The 20,665-nt window shown below is 48.8% G+C and overlaps 1 protein-coding gene across 7 annotated transcripts in view; it reads left to right on the top strand.

The window, feature by feature from the left end:
- The first annotated feature begins 1,624 nt into the window (after positions 1–1,624).
- Positions 1,625–20,665, top strand: part of ASAP2 (ArfGAP with SH3 domain, ankyrin repeat and PH domain 2) — a 156,695-nt gene continuing 137,654 nt past the window's right edge. For all 7 annotated transcript variants that reach the window (XM_079940344.1, XM_079940347.1, XM_079940346.1 and 4 more), the window contains exon 1: positions 1,625–2,101. In XM_079940344.1, coding sequence (XP_079796470.1) covers positions 1,976–2,101 — 126 coding nt within the window. In that variant the 5' untranslated portion in view covers positions 1,625–1,975. The remainder of the gene's footprint in view (positions 2,102–20,665) is intronic.

Here is a 20,665-nt window from a genome sequence, read left to right as displayed (position 1 = left end):
AAGCGAAATTTCATATGCAATGTTACTAAAATACCAAAGGCCATACATAATGTCTGACCCATGCTGCCACCTCATATAGCAAATTCTTACAAGGGAGCTTAAAAAAGATTGGTCCACTGTCCTTCAGTGTCAGGAGACTGCTTTGTCTCACGTATTGAATTTCCAACGTCTCTCACACTTCCTCCTTTTCAGATGCACAAAAGGTTTTTGTAAAGTTTCTCTTGGGTTTATTGCTGGCAGCTACAGAAACCATGCCACATGCCTGGTATAGAGTTATGGGGTGTGATTCTATTGGACCAGCGTCTTCAGAACTTCTGGATTAAAAAAATTTTTTTATTGGAGTATAGTTGATTTACAACGTTGTGTTAGTTTCTGCTGTACAGCAAAGTGAATCAGTTATACATATATCCACTCTGTTTTAGAATATTTTCCCACATAGGTCATTACAGAGTATTGAGAAGAGTTCCCTGTGCTCCACAGTAGGTCCTTGTTAGTTACCTATTTTCTATAGAGTAGTGTGTTTATGTTAACCCCAGTCTCCCAATTTATCCCTCACCCTCTTTCCCCCTGGCAAGCTGGATTTTTAAAAATAATTATGAGAGTTTCCTTAAGACGTTCAATGAAAATCTGTTTTAACTCAAACTCTTTACTGGGCCAGTTATATATGAACTTTGCCCTCTCTTGTTGCACGTTCTCCTGGTTCTCTCACACACTCCCTGGGTCCCTTCCACTTCCTACAGGAGTACCATTTCAGCGTATTCTAATCCGCCCAGAGTGGATCCTGGCCTAGTACCCTGAAACTGTTTCCAACCAACCGAGAACGACCGAGGATTTTAGGGAAAATGCATAGGAAACACGACTGGGACACTGACCAGGGGTCCTGTTAAGCCCTCGGAAGCGCTCCGACTTGGATATGAAGCCCACTGGGCCACTCAGCTTCTCTCGGGAGCATCGTTTGCCTTCCTTCTATGTAAAATACATAACCATCTCTTTACTTGCCTCACAAGGTCGTGAGGATTGGATGGCACAAAAGCACTCACTCTATGGTCATTTCTCGTGGCTGTCACCGAATCCCAAGCTGGCGGGCGGGTGCTGCCGGGCGGGGTGCGGGAGGCATCTGCCAAGCGGCGCGCATGGTCCTGCAGGGGGCGAGCTCCTCACACCTTCTCCCGCGCCCGGACGGGCATTCCCGGCGGTTTATGGGGGACACCAAGAAGGGTTCCACGACCGGGGGTGGGGCGGGGACGAGAGAGGGGGACGGTGGCTCGGCCCGGGAGGTGTCAAGCGCACCCTGCGCGCGCGCTCGCGGACCCGGGGTGGGAGTGAGTGACGGGAAGCTCGGACGCGGCCCGGTCTGACCCGCCGGCCCGGCGGGGCGCGCCCTGGAACCCCGGCGCGCGGCGGGGGCCCGAACGCCGAGACAATGCGGCGCGCGGCGGCGGCGGGCGAGCGGCTCAGCGAGCCGGAGCGCGCGCCGCCTTCCTTCCTGCAGGCTCAGCTTCCCGGCGGCTGCGGCGGCGGCGAGCGCGCGGATTGGCGGCCCGGCCCTCCGCGCCGCCCCGCCCCGCGCCCGGCCGGCCACCGCCCCCGGCCCGGACCCGCCCCTCTCCGCGGGAGGCGCTCGGGGCCCGCGGCTGGGTGGCGGGTAGTTCCCGCCGGCTGTGCGCGTCCGCCTCGGGGCTCGCTCGGGAGGATAGGCGGCAGCGGAGCCCTCGGCGCGGCAGGCGGACGGGCCGGGCCCGAGCTGCGCGGGGCTGCGCGCGCGGCCCCTGCTCCCGCCGCCGGGCCCCGCGGGCGGCCGACCCGCGCCCTGCGGCGGCTCGTGCGGCTCCCGCGGCGCTTCCCTTTGTCCGCCGGCCGGGCGAGCTGCAGGCGCGGCGAGGGCGGCGGCGTCGGCGTCCGAGCGGCCGGTCGGAGCCCTCGCGGCGGCTGAGGCGGCGGCTCCCCTGCGGCCCGCCGCCCGCGCTCTGAGGCGATGCCGGACCAGATCTCCGTGTCGGAATTCGTGGCCGAGACCCATGAAGACTACAAGGCGCCCACGGCCTCGAGCTTCACCACGCGCACGGCGCAGTGCCGGAACACGGTGGCGGCCATCGAGGAGGTGAGCGGCGCCGGCGGGCCTCGCCGGGCGGGCGGCTCCGGCCGCAGGTAGCACCGCGCCCCGCTAGCCCGCCCCCGCCCCGGGCCCGGCTCCCGCATCCCGGGAAAAGTTTCTTTTCCTCGGGATCCGGACGCAGCTGGGCGAACCCTGCCCGCAACAAGCCCTTTGTTCCGTGGAGGTGGCTCAGAAGAGACGGCTGCCGGCTGCCTACCTTGGGCCTTTTTAAGACCCCCCCCCTCCTCCCCTCGCGGGGCCCCGGGCCGGGCGGTACCCAGCCCCGCCGTCCCCCCCGCTCCCTGCGCCGCCAACTTTGGCCCGAGAGTCGGGGCCGGCGGTGAGCGGGGACCCCTCGGCTGCTGTGGCCGGGGTCGTCGGCTTGCCCGCGGCCCCCCAGCGTCCCCCTCTCAGCGCGTGGAGTGCCCCTGTCCCCAGCTTGCCCGGCGCGGTGCCCGTGTGCCCGGGACCCGCTCTGCACGACTCTTGGGTCGGTCCGGGGGACCCCGGCTGCCTAGGAAAGGTGTGCACACCTTAGCCAGGAAGGCCTGACCCGCGCCGTGCCGCGCGGCGCCCGGGGAGGAGTGGGCGAGCCGGGCTTCCGATCCAAAGGCCATTGCTGACCCCCGGGGACGTGTGTCTTACCTGCTCGCAGCTCTGGACGCCTCCCTTCCCCCATCAGCCTGGAAAAGGCCTGCTTTTAGTCAAGGTGCAAAGTCATCGTCTAGTGCTAACTAGTAAGCCCTGCACATCCTGCGGAGAGAGCGCTTAGGACCCGCAAGCTTAGGTGACAGTCAGAGCAGCCTGGGACTGAAGGGCAGGCAGAGTTCGTGAGTCCAGGGCCACTGCCGACTGTGGTTTGGGGCAGCTCCTCACCTTTCTGCCTTCATTTTCCTTACCTATCAAACGAGACTAGCAATGCATCCTTTCCAGGGTGGTTATGAGGGTCAGAGACACTGTATCAGGTGCTTGGCTCATAACAGGGAACTGGTTTGCCAGCCACACGTGTGCCAGTGTCGAAGAGATGATTAAATTCCTCTTGGCCAGAACGTCAAGTAACGTTCTTAAAATGGGGTATGGTAGGTATTTTAGAAGGAGATGACTGGGCTAGAGTGAGTGAGGAGAGGTCACCAGAGAGCTTTAAATTAAGCGATGGCATTCAGGTTTTTGCCGACTTGAACAAAGCAGCTGCTGTTAGGAATTGCTTGGGGAAAAAAAATACAGAATGTTTTCCCTTAATGGAAATTTTTTTCTTTGTAGACATGAACAGTCAATAATTGGCTAAATCAAAAGTAGCAGATTTAACATTCTGAGTGTTTTAAGTATAGTATAGGGCTTTCTTCCCCCCTTCCTTCCTCACCCCCCCCTTTTTTTTGTAGAGGAGAGCTGAATGTAACCTTTTGTAGTGAGCTCTGTGATCCCACATCACTTAACTCTACCTGTATTAGCAAGGCTTCAAGATTATGCCTTCAAATGAGGCAGATGGGGATGAGCGTAGTAAGTTTTTTCAGAAGTGCTGGTTGAAAAGCAAGAAGAAATTTTCACGCTGTTTTGAAAATACACCATTAACAATGTTTATGGAATGATTGCAGCCCAAGAGGTAGCTGAATATCTTTTAAGGGAAGGAAGCTTTGTACACAGTGCCTTAAAAAGAAAGCTTAATTGTGTTTAAAGTTCTGTTTCTTTTCCCTACTGAAGTTTGTCAGTTAAATATTACTAACACTGGCAGATGCTGGAAAGCTAGGCAAATAGGAGTTGCTGTTAAAATTGACGTATCCTTTCCAGATTAATTTTAGTTTGCAGTGTGTAATTCCAGAGCTCTTTTTGTATGCTGTGCAGGAGATTACCCTAGAGCTCAGTTACTGAGCAGATTAAAGAGAGACTGGATTTGGTCATGTTACTAAACTGCAGGCTTGCTCCATGTTGCCATCCAAGAACAAGAATTGGTTAAAGTCTCAAAAATGAAAAAAAAAACCCCAAATCATTACAGGTCTGTCTCACTTTAAGCAAATTCAGTATACATACTAAGATAATGGTACATGTGAGCTTACATTTATGAGAGAACTAAATCTGAAACAGTTTTATTTAACCAGTGATGCCCTCATGTTTTGATTTTAAACAAGCATCTGCTCTTCATACTGAAATGAGACATGAGAGTGGGTATTGTGACAAATTTTCAAGTCCTTGGTCCTGTGTTTAAACAAATGTGTCATGGAATTAGTAAACTAATTTTAAACTGGTTAATGTTTGTGAACCTATTATTTCCAAGATAGGTTATGTCTGCTAAAAGTCGTCCTACAGTTGAAGTGTAAGGGTTTTTTTTGATATGTACACCTGTAGCTGGACTGTGGGTAGCTAATGGATCCCTACCCTGTACTATGAACCTCACATCTGTTGTATTTATTCCTCATCCCTGCTTTACACATGAGGACATTGAAGCTTAGAGAGGTTAATTTGCTCAAGGTTAGAGAGCTAGTAAGTTGAAGAGTTGGAGTTTGAACTTGGTTTCATGCTGTTTTCCAAAATGATGCTGCTTTCTGTTACTTTTAATAATGCTGAATTCTCTAAATTACTCCTTTGTCAGATGGACCTGGGTTCAAGTTCGCACTCCACCACTGGGCAATTGTGTGAACTTAGGTGAGATACCTAATGTTTTCTCATTTTCCTTGGCTTTAAAGTCTCAATCACAATACCCGTCTACTTCAGAGGGTTGTGAGGGTTTAATGAGATAATACACAGCACAATACCTGGTAGACAACCAGTTTAGTAAATGCTAACTGCTTTAATAGGTTACATGATAGTTAATCCATAGAACCTGATGAGGGTGTTTGGCCCCCCCAAGCCGGGATTTACATGGGGGGGAGGGGAGTAAGGGAAAGGAATGGTTGAATGAGTAAGTGAATGGAAAACTGCTATATGTTCACTGTTGCTTATTTTTTAACCAGTTTGTTGTCTTGGCAGCAGGTCAGCACATAGCTGTGTTTTAAAATTTTCACTTTGTGATCATCGCTTTCTCTTGGTGAAGTAATTGTTTTGCACAATTTTAGCAAAGTCTGGTACTTCAACTGGAATCTGCCCTGTGTTTTTGGAAATAATGGAAAAAAAAATAAGTAGTTGTGGCTGAATCTGAAAACCCTCCTCCCCCCCCTTTTGGGGGTTTTTATTGCTGTCTCAGTTTCTTTGAGTCTGAGCTCTTTGAAATATTCTCAAAATAGGGAAAAATTGTATACATGTGTGGGATATTCATAGTTAGACCCTCCTTTAGAGCATCATCCATTCTGTCTTGCTTATTTGGCTTTGTCAGATATGTAGTTTTAAAAATAAATTTGATGTTGACTCGTGAGTATTAAAATTTAATCTACTTCCTTCCGGGCCATAATTCTCCACTCTGTTGTCCTTGGTTGCCTTGGAAATCTCATTGCTGTCACAAGCGCAGGGTTCTAACTGCAGGGGTAGAATGAGCATCTGGGCTGCACAGACTCCCAGGGGCCTTGCTGTCCTTGGGGCCAGAAGCGCCTCCCAGCAGTTATTAGTGGGAACCCAGCCTACGGCCTACGTACTTTTTAGGCAAGAGTGTGATTCTGAATCTTAGCCCTTTGTGACTTGTTTGAAAAACAGCGCTTCCACATCCCAGACTAACAGATTTTAGATTTATTGTCAGAAGGACATCATCTGCTTGCCCAGTCCCTTCTTATTTTCGGAAATGAGCCTCTGTGGATCAGACAGGGCCAGCTTGTTATGCTGTGTCCTGTAATCTGGATATAGGTGTCTGGAAATTTTCGAGTCATTCAAGGAGGGAATGATCCCTTCTTATGTGATCCCCCATTCTCCCCCACCCCCCATTCAATTTCTCTCTTTCTTGTGATTAACAGTAAAAGTACTAATGCTGTTCGTGGTGAATTCCAGGCCCTGTCATTCATTCAGTATTTATTAAGTGCTGCTGTGTGCTAGGTGATGGGAACAGAATTCCCAAGAGGCATGCATTGTCTTTGAAGCAACCTGAAGCTTAGTGGGAGAGACAGATATCCTATAAACAAATCAATGCAATAAAGCGTGGTGAGGCCGTAACCACAAGGCTGTCCAGAATCATGGATGCCTAGGGATGGGAGTGCTCAGGTGTGCCTGGGTCCACGGTTAGGGGGGGCCTTGCATGATGATGTGCAGTTGAGTCTTGAAGCCAAGGTAGTCATCTGTGGCTTACCACATGCTTTAATTACTGAGGGATCTCAATATAGTCTCTTGTATCTGCCTCCCAGCCTTAGGTAAATATTGATCCACTCCTGAGGCGGTGGCCATCTAGGCCTCTGGTTGGATTTTCATAGCCAATCCACAGAGGGCTGCTCAGGCCACGAATTTGGAAGAATCCTTGATTCTTACCCTCCACATGGCCAGGCCCTGATGCCTTTCTTTGTGGAGCACATACATTCTAGACTTGCACTGTCCAATATAGTAGCCTAAAATTAACCCTTCAGTGTCTCAACTGCCCTGGCCACATTTCAAGTGCTGATAAAGCACAGGTGCATTGGACAGCGTAGGTTTAGAACATTTTCCTCATTGCAGAAAGTTCTGGACAATGGTTTTTAGACGCTTGCAACTCAGAGAAGGGTTCACTGACCAGCTGCATTGGCATCACCTGGAAGCTTGTTAGAAATGCAGACTGTCAAATCCCACCCTAGACCCGTGGAATCAGAATCGAGGGTTTAATAACATCTCCAGGTGCATTACATGCACATTAACGTTTGAGAAGCACTGTTCTAACCCTGGCGGCACATTAGAATCACTTGCTGGGGGGCTTATAGAATAGAGATGCCTGGCCCACTCCATGAAATTCTGACTTAATTAGTTTAGGTGGGGCCTGAAGCATTGGCAATTTTTAAAGCCACTCCCTAAATGGGGTTGATAATCACTGCAGTAAAGAAATGTAATGTCAGGTAGTGATAAGTGCTCTGAAGAAAAGTTACACAGAATACAGGAACAGAATGTGACTCTGGAGAGCAGGAAACTGAAATCAGGAAAGGCCTCTCCGAAGAGGTGGCATTAGAGAGAGCCCAGAAGGCAATGAGGAAGTAGCCAGGGGAGAGCAGCACGTGAAAAGGCCCTAAGATGTGCCTGGCCCAGGCCCTGTTGGAGGAGAGAAGTGGGCGTGGGAGAGGGTGAGGGCCAGGCAGGACCAGATCACAGGAGGTCTTCTGGGTCTTGGGAGGGAATTGGATTTTGTTCTAACATGGTGGGAAGCCGCTGGAGGGCTTGATCTGATTTACATTTTAAACCTTTCCCGGTGGTTGCTCCAGAGAGAATAGATGGGCAGCGCATGAGAGAAAAGAGGGGGACCAGTTGGGGCTGGGGGTCATCCAGGCAAGAACGTCGTGGCCTAGGTGGTAGCAGTGGGGGCGACGAGAGGTCTGATGGAGACCCTCTGTGTTGTCTGTGCTGGGGGGCGAGAGGGACAGAGCAGGGCTCCCGTCCCAGCGAAGGCAGAGGCCAGGCTCGGTTCACTCGGGCGCTTGAAGGACGGGCCTCCTGGTGTCCCTGCAGCAAAGCTGACACTCTGCGGAGCTACTTAGTGTTGGTATCGAGGCCGGCTGTGTGCTGCTCAGCATGACTGGCTGTAGCACTTGTGTTGGGGCCAGTGCTGGATATCCATTTTGTTCTCTGCAGACACTGATAAGGGAAGGGAGAGAGTAAGCAGAGTTGTGTAGACAGGGCCGGCGGGGTATGTCTGCTTCTCTCCTCTGCTGTTTGTAGGCAGATGATAGCAGGTGACGCTTTCTTAGCTGTGTCGGATGCCTGGGATACTGCCACATTCAGCTCCCTAAACACTCCTCTTTCCCACTGCAGAGAGGTGGTGAATTCACCTAGTCCCACCACCATAGGAAACCGCCTTCTTTGCCTATACTTTCTGTGTCATGTGGCCTTCAAGTGGTTGCCAGGGCCCTTCCAGGTACTTCTGTACCATTATCGTTTTATCATGTGGACGATGTGGAATAAATGGACTGTCAACCAGAGCTGGAATGCTTGGGCTGAATTTTTATTTGTATTTGGTTGTGTTGGGTTTCTTGATTTGTAAATGTGTGTAGGCATCTACCAGTATTTTGTTACCACCAGGGGCCAGTGATGGAAAAGTGGGCGGGATTAGCTCCTTCCCCGTAAAGCACTTATTTTGTGTGTAGTTAGTGTTTATCCTTTTAGCCCTTTTTTTTTTGCGGTATGCGGGCCTCTCACTGTTGTGGTCTCTCTCGTTGCGGAGCACGGGCTCCAGACACACAGGCTTAGCGGCCATGGCTCACGGGCCCAGCCGCTCCGCGGCATGTGGGATCTTCCCGGACCGGGGCACGAACCCGTGTCCCCTGCATCGGCAGGCGGACTCTCAACCACTGCGCCACCAGGGAAGCCCCTTTTAGCCCTTCTTTTTGTGCCATGGACCCCTCTGGTACTCTGGTGAAGATGGTAGACCTCTTTTCAGAAAGATGTTTTAATGCATTGAATAAAATACATGGGATCTCGAAGGGAACCAAGTATATTGAAATATATTTCAAAAATATATTTGAAAATCTGTGTCATAGTAATATATGTTTCTTTACTAAAGCATTAAATATCAAGATTTGGTTTTGGGTCTAATAAATATTTTAATTTTGAGGTACTGATGAATGTAAGCAGTATTGGAGCTGTTTCCAACACCTCTAAAGCTATGTAAGTATATCTTTTGTTGGAGTCGCAGGTACTGCTAATACCATCACGGTGTGTTGCTTACATTCATAATTGAGGGAAACGCTGAATTTCATTTGGGGGCTCATGAAATCCAGATGTAATTCTTTTTTCCAATCCAAGTTTATGAACCCCCCTGAATTCAGGCTAAGAATTCCAGGCTTATTGGTAAGATTACTTTAGTTAACTGTATTTTGGAGTGAGTGAGTGACTCTGCAGCAATGCTTCTTAAACAGGCTTCATAATTATACCGTCATTGTGATGAATTGGTTCTTAGAGTTGAGCAGAGAGGGGTGACACCCCAAGCCAGCGTTATAGTTGTCCAGTAGCAAAGGTGCTTAGAGGAGCTAGGGGTGGAGGGTGAAGCTGTCGGTTGTGGTTTGACAGCCATGGTGCTCTCCGCATTTTTTCAAGGTCAGGGCTTGGCAGTTTCTCATGTGGTCCTGGTTTAGTTCATACCTTCATGCATGCCTTGGCGTTCAGCAAAACTGTGAATTGCATCTGATGAGTCCTGTGGTTAGGGCCTTGAGCTGGGCCGCCAATTCTCCTACTTTTACCTTTCTTGTTTTTCTGGTTTGTCATATGCTGTCCTTGACTCTGGAGGGCAAGCTTGGATGTGAAGTGATAGATTTACAGGTACCTTCCGCCCAGACTTCTAAGGCAGACTTTGAGTTCTGTCGTGTTTTCGGTGAGGTTGCGTGTTTGAAACGATGCTGTTGTTGCATGAGTGTGTTTGGGGTATCCACAGCATGACTGAAGTGTTACTGTCAGTCCCTGTTGTTGTTTTTTCCTTGCCTTTTAGCACTTATTGGGCGCTTACTGTGTGCCAGGCATGCTTTAAGTTCTTTACACATATTAACCCTTAACTTGCTTGATGATTACAAAAACCCTGTAAGGCCCAGAGAACCTGAGCCACTTTACCAGGATCACAGAGCTAGGAAGTGGCAGAGCCAGGATTCAAACTCAAGCGTTTTGACATGAGAGTCTGCTCCTGTAGCCGCCAACTGCCTCTGTAGAGCCTGGACCGGAAAAGGCCCTCCATATTGATGGCTGTGACCAGCACGACCCCTCTCTTGCTGTCTTGCACTGTGATGCATCTGCCGCATTTCCTGAGTGGATGCTTCTGAAGAACCCTTGCTGCCACTGTTTCCTCTCTGCCTCCTCTGTCCGTGTTGCTGCAGAAACGGTTCCTCGTTACTCTTTTCACTGCTCTGCTGACATGCCCAGCCCTGCAAAGCCGAGTGGCCCCGGGCATTGCTCACACCCTGGCAGGAGGCCTGCCCTACTAACGGGATTATTAATGACATCATCTCTCCACTCGGTGCTGAAGATGGCTTTGTCAGTGTGATTTTATACACAGATGCTCGCAGTAAAGTCGGCCGGCTGGTGAAGATGGTTCCCTCTAATGGTGAATTCCCTCGGCGTCTAGGATTCTAGCCAGGTGACCCGGATTTGGGGGCCTCTTTCCCTAGTTTCCCAGAAGAAATCTTAATAGAGGTTTTGTTTTTGTTTTTAACAGCAATGGCTGACGTTTCTTTGAGCCCTAGTTCTGGGTTAAGGGCTGTGCTGTGTTTTAAATGGCTTGTTTTGATGGCTGAATCCTTTCCCTTATCCTGTCTGCTGTAGATCCTGTTATCTCTATGTTATAGTTGAAGAAACCCGAGGCTCAGACAAGTTCCATGACTGCAGGTAGCCCGCCCGCCCCGCAATTAGCGGTTGATAGAACCAGGAGTCCTAGCCACGCTGAGATTAGCCTGTGTGCTTAGGGGTGTTCCTCCTGCTGGCCCTTTAATGCCTCACCCTCACCTGACGGTCTCCTGCTGGGATCTCTATTGCCCGGGAAGTTCCCTCTTTAGGTGTTTCTCTGGGCTTCTTTAGTGCAGGTTGATAGTTGTCGACCTAGGTCATCAGACTCTAACCCCTGGGGAGGTACTTAGCATCAGAGGTGTTTATTAAGTGGCCTTAACTGTTTTGGAGTGAGTTAGAAAGGTACATCTGCCTCCCCTCCCTCCCCCTCAGAGCTGAGGGACTGAGGACAGCTGCTTGTAAAGGACTCCAGAGCCCCGTAGCCAGGGATCAGGTCCATGCACTGTTCCTCCGTGTCAGCAGATCCGTGTTTGGAGAGGCGACCACTGAAGGGGGGATCACAGATGTGGCTTGTCTAGGCAGTCTGCATGGGGTGTCGGCACCCTGCTGCCAGTTAGGGAACTTTGGGGAGATTCTGAGAGGAAGGGACATGTTAAGTCTTTGTACTGTATTTATTCCTCTGATAGCCCTGACCTGTTAGCTAACCAGGTGCTGGGCCTTGGGCGGCTGATTTCACTGGTCCAGGCTTAGTGGCCTCACTTGTAAAGTGGAGGGTAGATGAGACATTTCCTAACATTCTGTTTCTGCAACACAGTTCACCTGCCTCGTGCCGCTCTTTACTTTCTCTGACCACCTCGTCCACTTTCTGCTGGCCATTCGTATTTATACTTTTCAAGAGACTAGAGGTGAAAATAACACTTTCCCTCTCTACTCCCCCTTTAAAGATTCTCCCTCCCCCAGAATACCACTGGAGTCGATATGGTGGTTGGCCCATGAGCTGGAATTTCATTGGGTGCATCACTAGTTTAAGTTTGGGCCAAATGGGGCTCTGTAGTGTGCTACCCGTCTCACCTTGAACTGCCTTTCCAGGTGCATGCCTTGGTTTCTTGATTACAGCTCTGTTGTGCTTTGCTTCTCTGGTGAAAAGAAGATTGTGTTAATGATCACAGGGTTTTGCGATCACTAAATAACTTGGACTGTTGAATTTTAAGTAAATACTGATTTTCTGACATCAGGGTTCCAAGAGCTTTTCCCTAGCCTTAGGGGGAGCCAGTATTTCATCACTGGAAGACGTGCTATTATGAAGCCCTGTGGATTTGGTTGTGTTAATATGGTGGCATGGGAAGAGCACCAGCCAGGGGGTTAGAAGAGTCGGTTCCAGTTCTGATGTGGTCTCCACCTTGCTGTACGACCTTGAGCAAGTCACTGCCCTGGATGTGTGATCTCTTAAATGAGGTGTTGGGATTAGTTGATCTCCGACTACCCTCTCCAGCCTAAAAATCTCATGGTTCTTTGTATCCCATATATTCAGTTTGAAAAGACACTAGAATAAAGGTGGGAATAAAACTCGGCAACGAATGGCTAGTTTTTAGTCCTGAAAAAAAGTATAGGTTATGAATTAATCAAGTTGATAAAAAAACACCTTTCTGTGGTTTCCTCAGGTGCTTATTTTTGTTGTTGCTTTTTTTTTTTTTTGTGGTACGCGGGCCTCTCACTGCTGTGGCCTCTCCCGTTGCAGAGCACAGGCTCCGGACGCGCAGGCTCAGCGGCCATGGCTCACGGGCCCAGCCGCTCCGCGGCATGTGGGATCTTCCCAGACCGGGGCACGAACCCGTGTCCCCTGCATCGGCAGGCGGACTCTCAACCACTGCGCCACCAGGGAAGCCCTGTTGTTGCTTTTTTAAAAAATTGAGATACAATTCACATACCATAAAATCTACCATTTTAAAGTGTCTAATTCGTGATTTTTTTGGTATATTCACAGAATTGTTCAGCTATCACCTGTATCCAATTCCAGAACATTTTTTAAAATATCTTTATTGGAGTATAATTGCTCTACAATGGTGTGTTAGTTTCTGCTTTATAACAAAGTGAATCAGTTATACATATACATAGGTTCCCACATCTCTTCCCTCCTGTGTCTCCCTCCCTCCCACCCTCCCTATCCCACCCCTCCAGGCGGTCACAAAGCACTGAGCTGATCTCCCTGCGCTATGCGGCTGCTTCCCACTAGCTATCTACCTTACGTTTGGTAGTGTATATATGTCCATGCCTCTCTCAGAACATTTTTTAAAATTAGTTAATTTATTTATTTTTGGCTGCGTTGGGTCTTCGTTGCTGCACGTGGGCTTTCTCTAGTTGCGGCAAGTGGGGGCTGCTCTTCATTGCCGTGCATGGGCTTCTCATCGCTGTGGCTTCTCTTGTTGCGGAGCGTGGGCTCTAGGCGTGCGGGCTTCAGTAGCTGTGGCTCGCAGGCTCAGTAGTTGTGGCTCGTGGGCTCTAGAGCGCAGGCTCAGTAGTTGTGGAGCACAGGCTTAGTTGCTCTGCGGCATGTGGGATCTTCCCGGACCAGGGCTCGAACCCGTGTCCCCTGCATTGGCAGGCGGATTCTCTTAACCACTGCGCCACCAGGGAAGTCCCCAATTCCAGAACATTTTCATCACCCTAAAAGAAAATCCCATACCCATTAGCAGTCACTCCCCATTTCCCTCTCCCTCAATCCCTGACAACCACTAATCGACTTTCCTCCTCTATAGATTTGCCTGTTCTGGACATTTCGTGTAATGGAATTCATGTAATGGAATCATACAATTTGTGGCCTTGTGTGTCTGGCTTCTTTCACTTAGCATCATGTTTTCAAGGCTCATCCAAGTTGTGGTATGATTCTGTACTTTACTCCTTTTTTCTGGCTGAATAATATTCCATTGTATGTATATATGACATTTTGTTTATCCATTCATCAGCTGATAGACATCTGGGTTGTTTCCAGATGTTTTTGTCTATTATATCTGGGTTGTTTTTGTCTATTATGAAAAATGCTGCTGTGATTATTCTTGTACAAGGTTTTGGGTGGACATATGTTTTCAGTTCTCTTGGGTATATATCTAGGCGTGGGATTGCTGGGGCATATGGTAACTCTGTGTTTAACTTTTTGAGGAACTGTCAGAATATCGTCTAAAGAAGCTGCACCACTTTACATTCCCAGCAGCAGCAGCAGTGTATAGGGTGCCATTTTCTTCACATCCTTTTCAGCACTTGTTACTGTCTTTTTGATTGTAGCCATCCTAGTAGATATGCAGTGATCTCTCCTGGATTGACTTGCATTTCCCTGATTGATGACTAGTGGTGTTGAGCATTGTTTCATGTGCCTGTGGCCATTTGTATGTCTTCTTTGGAGAAATACCTATTTAAATCCTTTGCCAATCCAATTTTAGAATTGGATTATTTGGGTTTTTTTACTGTTAAATTGTAAGAGCTCTTTATATATTCTAGAACTAGACTCTTAACAAATACATGATTTGCAGATATTTTCTCCTATTTTTACCCCCTTGATGGTGTCCTTTGAAGCACAGAAGTTTTTAATTTGGTAAAGTCCGGAATATCTGTTTTTCCTTTGGTTGCTTGTGCTTTTGTTGTCATACCTAAGAAACTGTTACTAGTATAAGGTCACAGAGATACACACCTACATATTCTTCTAAGAGTTTTAAAGTTTTAGACCTTACATTGAAGTCCTTGATCCATTTTGAGTTTGTTTTGTGAGGTAGTTAGGGATATGATATGAGGTAGGATTCCAACTTTATTCTTTTGCATGTGAATCTCTGATTGTCCCAACACCATTTGTTGAAAAGAGTATTCCTTCCGCACTGAATACTTTGGGCACCCTTTTCGAAAATCAGTTGAAGTTTGATGTATGGGTTTACTTCTGCACTCTCAACTCTAGTCCACTGATTTTATCCTTATGCTAGGCTTATGGTAAGTGTTGAAATCAGGAAGTGCGAGTCCTCCAACTTTGTTTTCTTTTCCAAAATTGTTTTGGCCATTCAGGGTCCCTGTTACCATATGAATTTCAGGATCAACTTGTCAATTATTGCAAAAAAAAAAAAAAAAAGCCAGCTGGGATTCTGATGGGGATTGCTTTGAATCTGTAGATTAACTTGGGGACTGTGGACATCTTAATATCATCCAGTCTAGGACGGTAGGATGTTTTTGCACTTACTAAGTCTTTAATCTCTTTTAATGATATTTTGTAGTTTTCAGTGTACAAGTTTTGTTAAATTTATTCCTTAGTAGTTTCTTCTTTTTTTCTTTTCCATTATGGTTTATTACAGGATATTGACTATAGTTTTCCTACTGTATAGTGCTATACAGTAGGACCTTATTGTTTATCCATTCTATATATAATAGTTTGCATCTGCTAATCCCGAGTATTCTATTCTTCTTGATGCTGTTGTAAATGGAACTGTTTTCTTAATTTCATTTCTGGATTATTCATTGCTAGGGTATAGAAATACAATTAATTTTTGTGTATTGATCTTTTATCCTGCAATACTGGTGAACGTGTTTGTTAGCTCTAATGGGGTGTGTGTGTATGTATGTATTAGGATTTTCTGTATACAGGATCATGTCTTCAAATAGAGGTAGTTTTACTTCTTCCCTAACAGTCTGGATACTTTTTATTTCTTTTCGTTGCCTCATTGCTGGATCAGTTCTTGATCATCTTTAAATGCCAATGGGTTGCACAGAATTGGGGTGCAATAAATTTAATTTGTTTTGTTTGTTCTCATTTGGGCTCTGAATATACTGAGAAAATTGGAACACTTGGAGGCTTGGTCTCTGGTTGCGAAGTCCGTTAGTGGAAATGTCACCTGCGTTGATAACTGGGTTGCAGACATTTGCCTCATCCGGCCAAGGTGTGCGGTAGGTAGTACCTGGCAGGTTTCCAGTCCAGGGCCAGGCCTTGTCTGTCTCTGCAACAGCAAACTCAGAACGATACATTGTTTTTCCCGGTTAGCAGCTTTTTGTTTGCCTCTTTCCATAAGCATCACCTTGATCTGTTCACGGTGGAGACTGCTCACTTCTTGACAGAAGGTAATTGTTGAGATTCCTGGTTTTCTTCTCACCTTGTGAATCCTCTTGTTGGCTTTTCTTTTGCGGCGAACGGGAATGAGGTGTGTTTACTACTCAGGCTGTTGGGCTGTCAGAACCTGTAGCTTTTGTTTGCCTTGGTTGTAGCTTGCCAGCCGCAGGCTTCTCATTCGGAGGAGGTAGCAGCAGGGGTGGAGCGCGGTGGAAATGGTGAGGTAGGCGGGCGGCTCTGCGCCTTTTTCATCTCCCTTCCCTCCCCTCCTCCGTGCTCCTGTTTCTTTTCCTTGGGGATGGGGTTGCTGTCTAGGCAGTGTCCAAAGCTTAAAATTCTCACCTCCCCTCTTTTTCCCCCTGCATTCTCTTACCTTCACTCCCTTAGTGTATCTTCAGACCCTCGGGGCCCTGTACTTTCTTTTCAGAGTGGAGATTCCAGCCAGAGGGGACTCAGGAGGGAAGCTTTACTTTGGGATTTCAGGCTGAGGCCTTCCTTCCCCGTAAGCTGCTGCTTTGGTGATGACATTTAAAGTTGGCCTCCTTTCCTACCACACTGCCTCCCCTCAGTTTTCCAGAACTGCGTTTATTGTTCTTTTAAAAATAATTTATTGTCTTCTGTAACAGTGTGGAAGGAGCTTAATATTTGAAGCGCACAGTTTTCTTCTTTATGGTCAGAGCAAAGTAAAGGAGGTTTGATTGATCTTATGACAAAATTGCTTTAGTCATAGCTAATGTGAAATCTCTTTAGGGCTTCGGTTTTATTTGCTCTTTTAATTTATGAACCTCCTTGGATCCCTAAGCGTCTGTGCACACAGCCAGTGAGGCCTGCTGTATCAGATTCAGGGCTTGATTCCTGTCCCTGATAAACCATGAGCTGGTATAGGGTTCTGACAGTTGGTTAGATTTTGGTTTGAATTAGGGAGTAGCAGTGTCAGCTGATGTGTGTTTCAGAAATTTGTTACTGTTTTTCCAAAGAAAAATGTACTGTTAGGTTGGGTGGTTAAAGCCGGTGGTAGGCATGTGTTAGAACTTGGTGGTAAACAGAAAAAAAACCCTGTGTAAGTAGCTGCTCTAAAGCCCATCTTGTTTCTCTGTAGGTCATGGTCATCCTCGGGGTTCTGGAAAAGACCATGTAGTGAAATAGAAATAGCAGGGACCGGCGCTCAACAGCTGAGGCCAGTGAAAGGGAGGAAAAGAGAAAATTGGACTCAGAAGTGTGGAGCTGCCCCTGCTCTAGGCATCCCCGAGGGTCTTCCCACAGCAGCAGGTTTAAGAAGAGTTCGAATCAGTACTCTGCTGTGTTGGGCAGGGCAGCACGTAATCCATTGAGGAGAGTTTGCATGAAAATAGGTTTTGAGTTTCGCTGTGTAATTTTGATTACTTTCAGTTCACTGAGAAAATGAAATTACGTGGAACAGCTCTTTCCTTTGGTGTTGGCGCAAATGAGGCGTTTAGGGCATCTTTCAGGATGGGATCTGGGCTCTGGCAGAATGATGTGGAAATCTCTTCCAGGGACACGTAGACTTAAGTGAGGACAACCCTTGGCTCTTAGGCGTCTGCTGTTAAGGAGCGCGAGGCTTACTGGCTGGCTTCAGAGTATCTTGGCGTTTCCTTTTGGGGTGAGGGAGCCTCCAAATCCAAGGTTACGCCTGCTTGCAGTTAGTTTTCCTGTCGGACCCTCACGCCAGGCTGAGTGTGCCTCAGGTTCAGTGTTGCTCCTCTTTGAGTCCTCAGAGCCCGACATGGTTCCCAGCACACAGTTCTCAGAAAGTGTCTGTTGAATGTTGAAGGCCTAGGTAATCTTTCTGTTTCTGTGATTTGATATCTTAACCTTCAAAACACTTGCTGTATGTTTAGAAGTAAATTCGTTTTGATTTGAAAAATCAAGATTGTCATGTTATCCTTTGAAACAGGAAAATCTCTTTAAGAATTACCAAAATCTCCACTCTGTAAAGCACCCTAATATCTAGTTTCTTCATTGAAAAATACATTATGTCTTTTTTATTCTGTAAAGGCTTCCTGGCATTCCCCAGTCCATCAGAACCACTTTCTTCTCTGAATTCTTAAAGCAGTTACTCTAAAGCAGGTTTTGGTCCATCTGTCCATCCATTGATCCATGGATTGGTTGATCCATCTTGGATCGATGCATCCATCTGTCCATCCATCCACCCACCCACCCACCCATCACTGGGACAGACCTGGGCTGTCTGATGCTTGGAGCAAAGCGTGCTGCCGCTGTGCAGTGTGGTGGTCTGCAATAGCTGTAGGTCCTCCCTGGTGCCGGGGGTGGCCCTGGCTTCCTCCTCAGTGCCTGCTTGCTTCTGTAGAGCAGGGGTCTCATCAGGGAGCAGGACAAAGGAGGGTGTAGCTTGACTGAGGTGGGTAAGTTGAAACAATGCAAGTTGGGTTCAGGGCTCTCAGGGTTGTCCCTGTTTGTTCAGGGCAGAGGTTGGCAAACTACAGTCCACGCTGTTTTTGTATGCAAAAAAACAAAAACAAGAAACAAAGTAAACTAAAATAAGGGTGGTATTTGCGGTTTAAAAAGAGTTATAAAGAAAAAAACCCCCAAATCTGAAGAATATACAACAGAGACTGTGTGTATATGGCCTGCAAAGCCTAAAATATTTACTCTCGGGCCCTTTATAGAAACAGTGTTCCTACCCCAGGGGAGAAGATGGGCTGTGACTATGGAGAGTCTGTCTGGACTGAATGGACAGAATGTTTGGGGGTATAGAGCCTTCACGTTGCTTAGAATAGTGGTCCACATATCACACAAGCCCCTGCCTTAAACATCCCTGCTTGCTGTGAGGACCAGGTACTTGCTACCGGTGGAAGTAGCCTTTTCTGCCCAAGGTTGTAGGGAAATCCCTAAGGCTTTTGAGTAGGGGAGCGAAATGAGCAGAAGCTGGGTTTAAGGCAGACTGACTTGGCATGGCGGGGATGGGGGACAGAGGTGAGAGGGTCAAAGGGGAGAAGGACCCGGAGCAGGGAGCCCAGGAGCGAAGCTTCGGCCACTGCCCAGGGAAGCAGTCACTGTGGCCTGGATTAGCGCTTTGGGAATCCAAAGGAAGGTACATCACAAGGTAGTCAGATGGGGGCTGCTCATTGGTCAGCCCTCTTCTGGTTTTGGCCACCTCCTGAGGTTGGTTGGTTTGTGGTTGGTTGGTTCAGGCCTCAATGCCTTCCTTCATTAAACATGTAGAGCACTTGGCTCTGTACCAGGCCCTGGACTTCAGAGTTCCTGCCTCGGAGGTGCTCATGGGTGGGAGGGAAGGAGAAACAGTGACTCCACCAGGGAGAGGGTGGGGGGAAGCATCAGGGACGAGCAGCAGAGGAGCTCCTCAACAGCAGGGTTGTTTGGTGTGTGCTTGCTTGAGCGGGTGTCTCACCCCCAGTGCCTGGCCGGTAGTAGGGCCTCAGAGGTTGAGTATTTGATCTTTGGCAGCCGGCCACACATGCAGAGAATGATGATGCTGTGAGCATTATACTAAAGTGTTAAAAATATCATCTTGTCTCTACCCTTAAGGAACCTACCGTTTAAAACTAAAAGACCAACCGCTAATTAATTTATTCAGTATTTATTTTACAGGAAGCACGTGATATACCTGCATGCGCACATGCATAGTGGTCACTCAGATGCGTATGAAGTGGGCAGGGTCACCTCTCTTAGGCCATGCAGGACTCGGCACACATCTGCCTGCTGCTCCCCTTGAGCTTTTTTCCTCTAAATGCCTTTTGCCTTCTTTCTTGATCCGAGAGTGGCCATTTATGACTTCGAAGGCACCTTCTAGCCTGCCTGCTGCGTGGCTTCAGTGTAGAGGGGGCGTGGCAGGGTAAGCAGTGCTCACGTTGTCCTGTTCTGAACTCTGGCCTCTGCCAGAAGATCTTCCTTGGCTGCCACAGGAGGATCACACTCTCCCCTTCTCCTTTCCCTCTTCAAACTGGCCTCTTGGCCCCAGGGACGAATCTGAGTGGGACGGAGGACTCAGGGAGCCTGGAGAAAAACAAAGAAACCTGCCACCCAGCCCACTGCAATGTCAGCCGCCTAGAAACCTGCTCTTCCCTTGCCTGACATCACCGGCCCAGCCTTTCCGGAGGCCGCCTGGCTCAGCTCTCACCCCAGGGGCGAAAATTGCCTGGTGGTCTGGAGACAGATTGCAGACGGGCACTCTTGGTCAGGGAGCCGGCCCCTTCTCCTGCCTGGCCCAGGGGAGGGATCCATCCACACCTCGGAGGCCTGCAGGGTGGGCTGGGACAGGGTGATTGTCGGCGGAGCCCAGCCTGGGCGGTAGGAGACGGCGGGGAGAGTTGGTGTGGGAGCCGAGGCAGGGTGCTCACTTCTGCTCCCTGGTGAGAGAGTCGGGTGCTGGGGACTCCAGACGGCAGAGGCCTTCCTCCCCCTGTGGACCTATGATCCCACCCATTTAGTTTCTGGGTTCTTCTCCAGCCCTCCTGTGCTGAGGAGTTTCCACTTACCACTAGTAGCCTCCATTAGCTGCATCTCCTGCAATTTTAGGGCACCTGGCCTGTGCTGCAGCCTTCAGCCCTTCGTTATGGAGGGCACTCAGAAGGGAGCCTGGTGTTCTGCAGCCTGTGTCCAGCGGTGCCCGACCCCCCAGGCCCTCCCGCAGGAGCGGTCAGGGATGACTGTCCTGGCGCAAGTGCACATTCCCACCGTGGTCCTGCTTCCTGCCTTTGTGTTCTTGTTTCCTGAAACCAAACTGCACACTCCCGAGAGCAGGAGCTCTTTTTAAAATAATATGCTTGTCTTTTTATTTAAACTTGACTTTTTCAAAACACTGGGCCGGACAGGTTTTATACACTGAGCTGAGGAAACAGCCCCCCAGACGTTTCATAGCTTCGCAAAAGAAGATAGGCAGTGGACTTCCCTTGTGGCGCAGTGACTAAGAATCCGCCTGCCAATGCAGGGGACACAGGTTCGAGCCCTGGTCCGGGAAGATCCCACATGCCGCGGAGCAACTAAGCCTGTGCGCCACAGCTACCGAGCCTGAGCTCTGGAAGCCGTGAGCCTCAACTACTGAGCCCACGTGCCACAACTGCTGAAGCCTGTGCGCCTAGAGCCCATGCTCCGCAACAAGAGAAGCCACAGCAACGAGAAGCCCACGCACCGCGATGAAGAGTGGCCCCCGCTCGCCACAACTACAGAAAGCCCGCATGCACAGCAACTAACTAACTAAA

The sequence above is a fragment of the Stenella coeruleoalba genome, assembly GCF_951394435.1.
Source record: "Stenella coeruleoalba genome assembly, chromosome: 13".
Taxonomy (NCBI): Eukaryota; Metazoa; Chordata; class Mammalia; order Artiodactyla; family Delphinidae; genus Stenella; species Stenella coeruleoalba.
The sequence above is the reverse complement of the archived record's forward strand: the minus strand, read 5'-3'. Positions and strand labels throughout refer to the sequence as shown.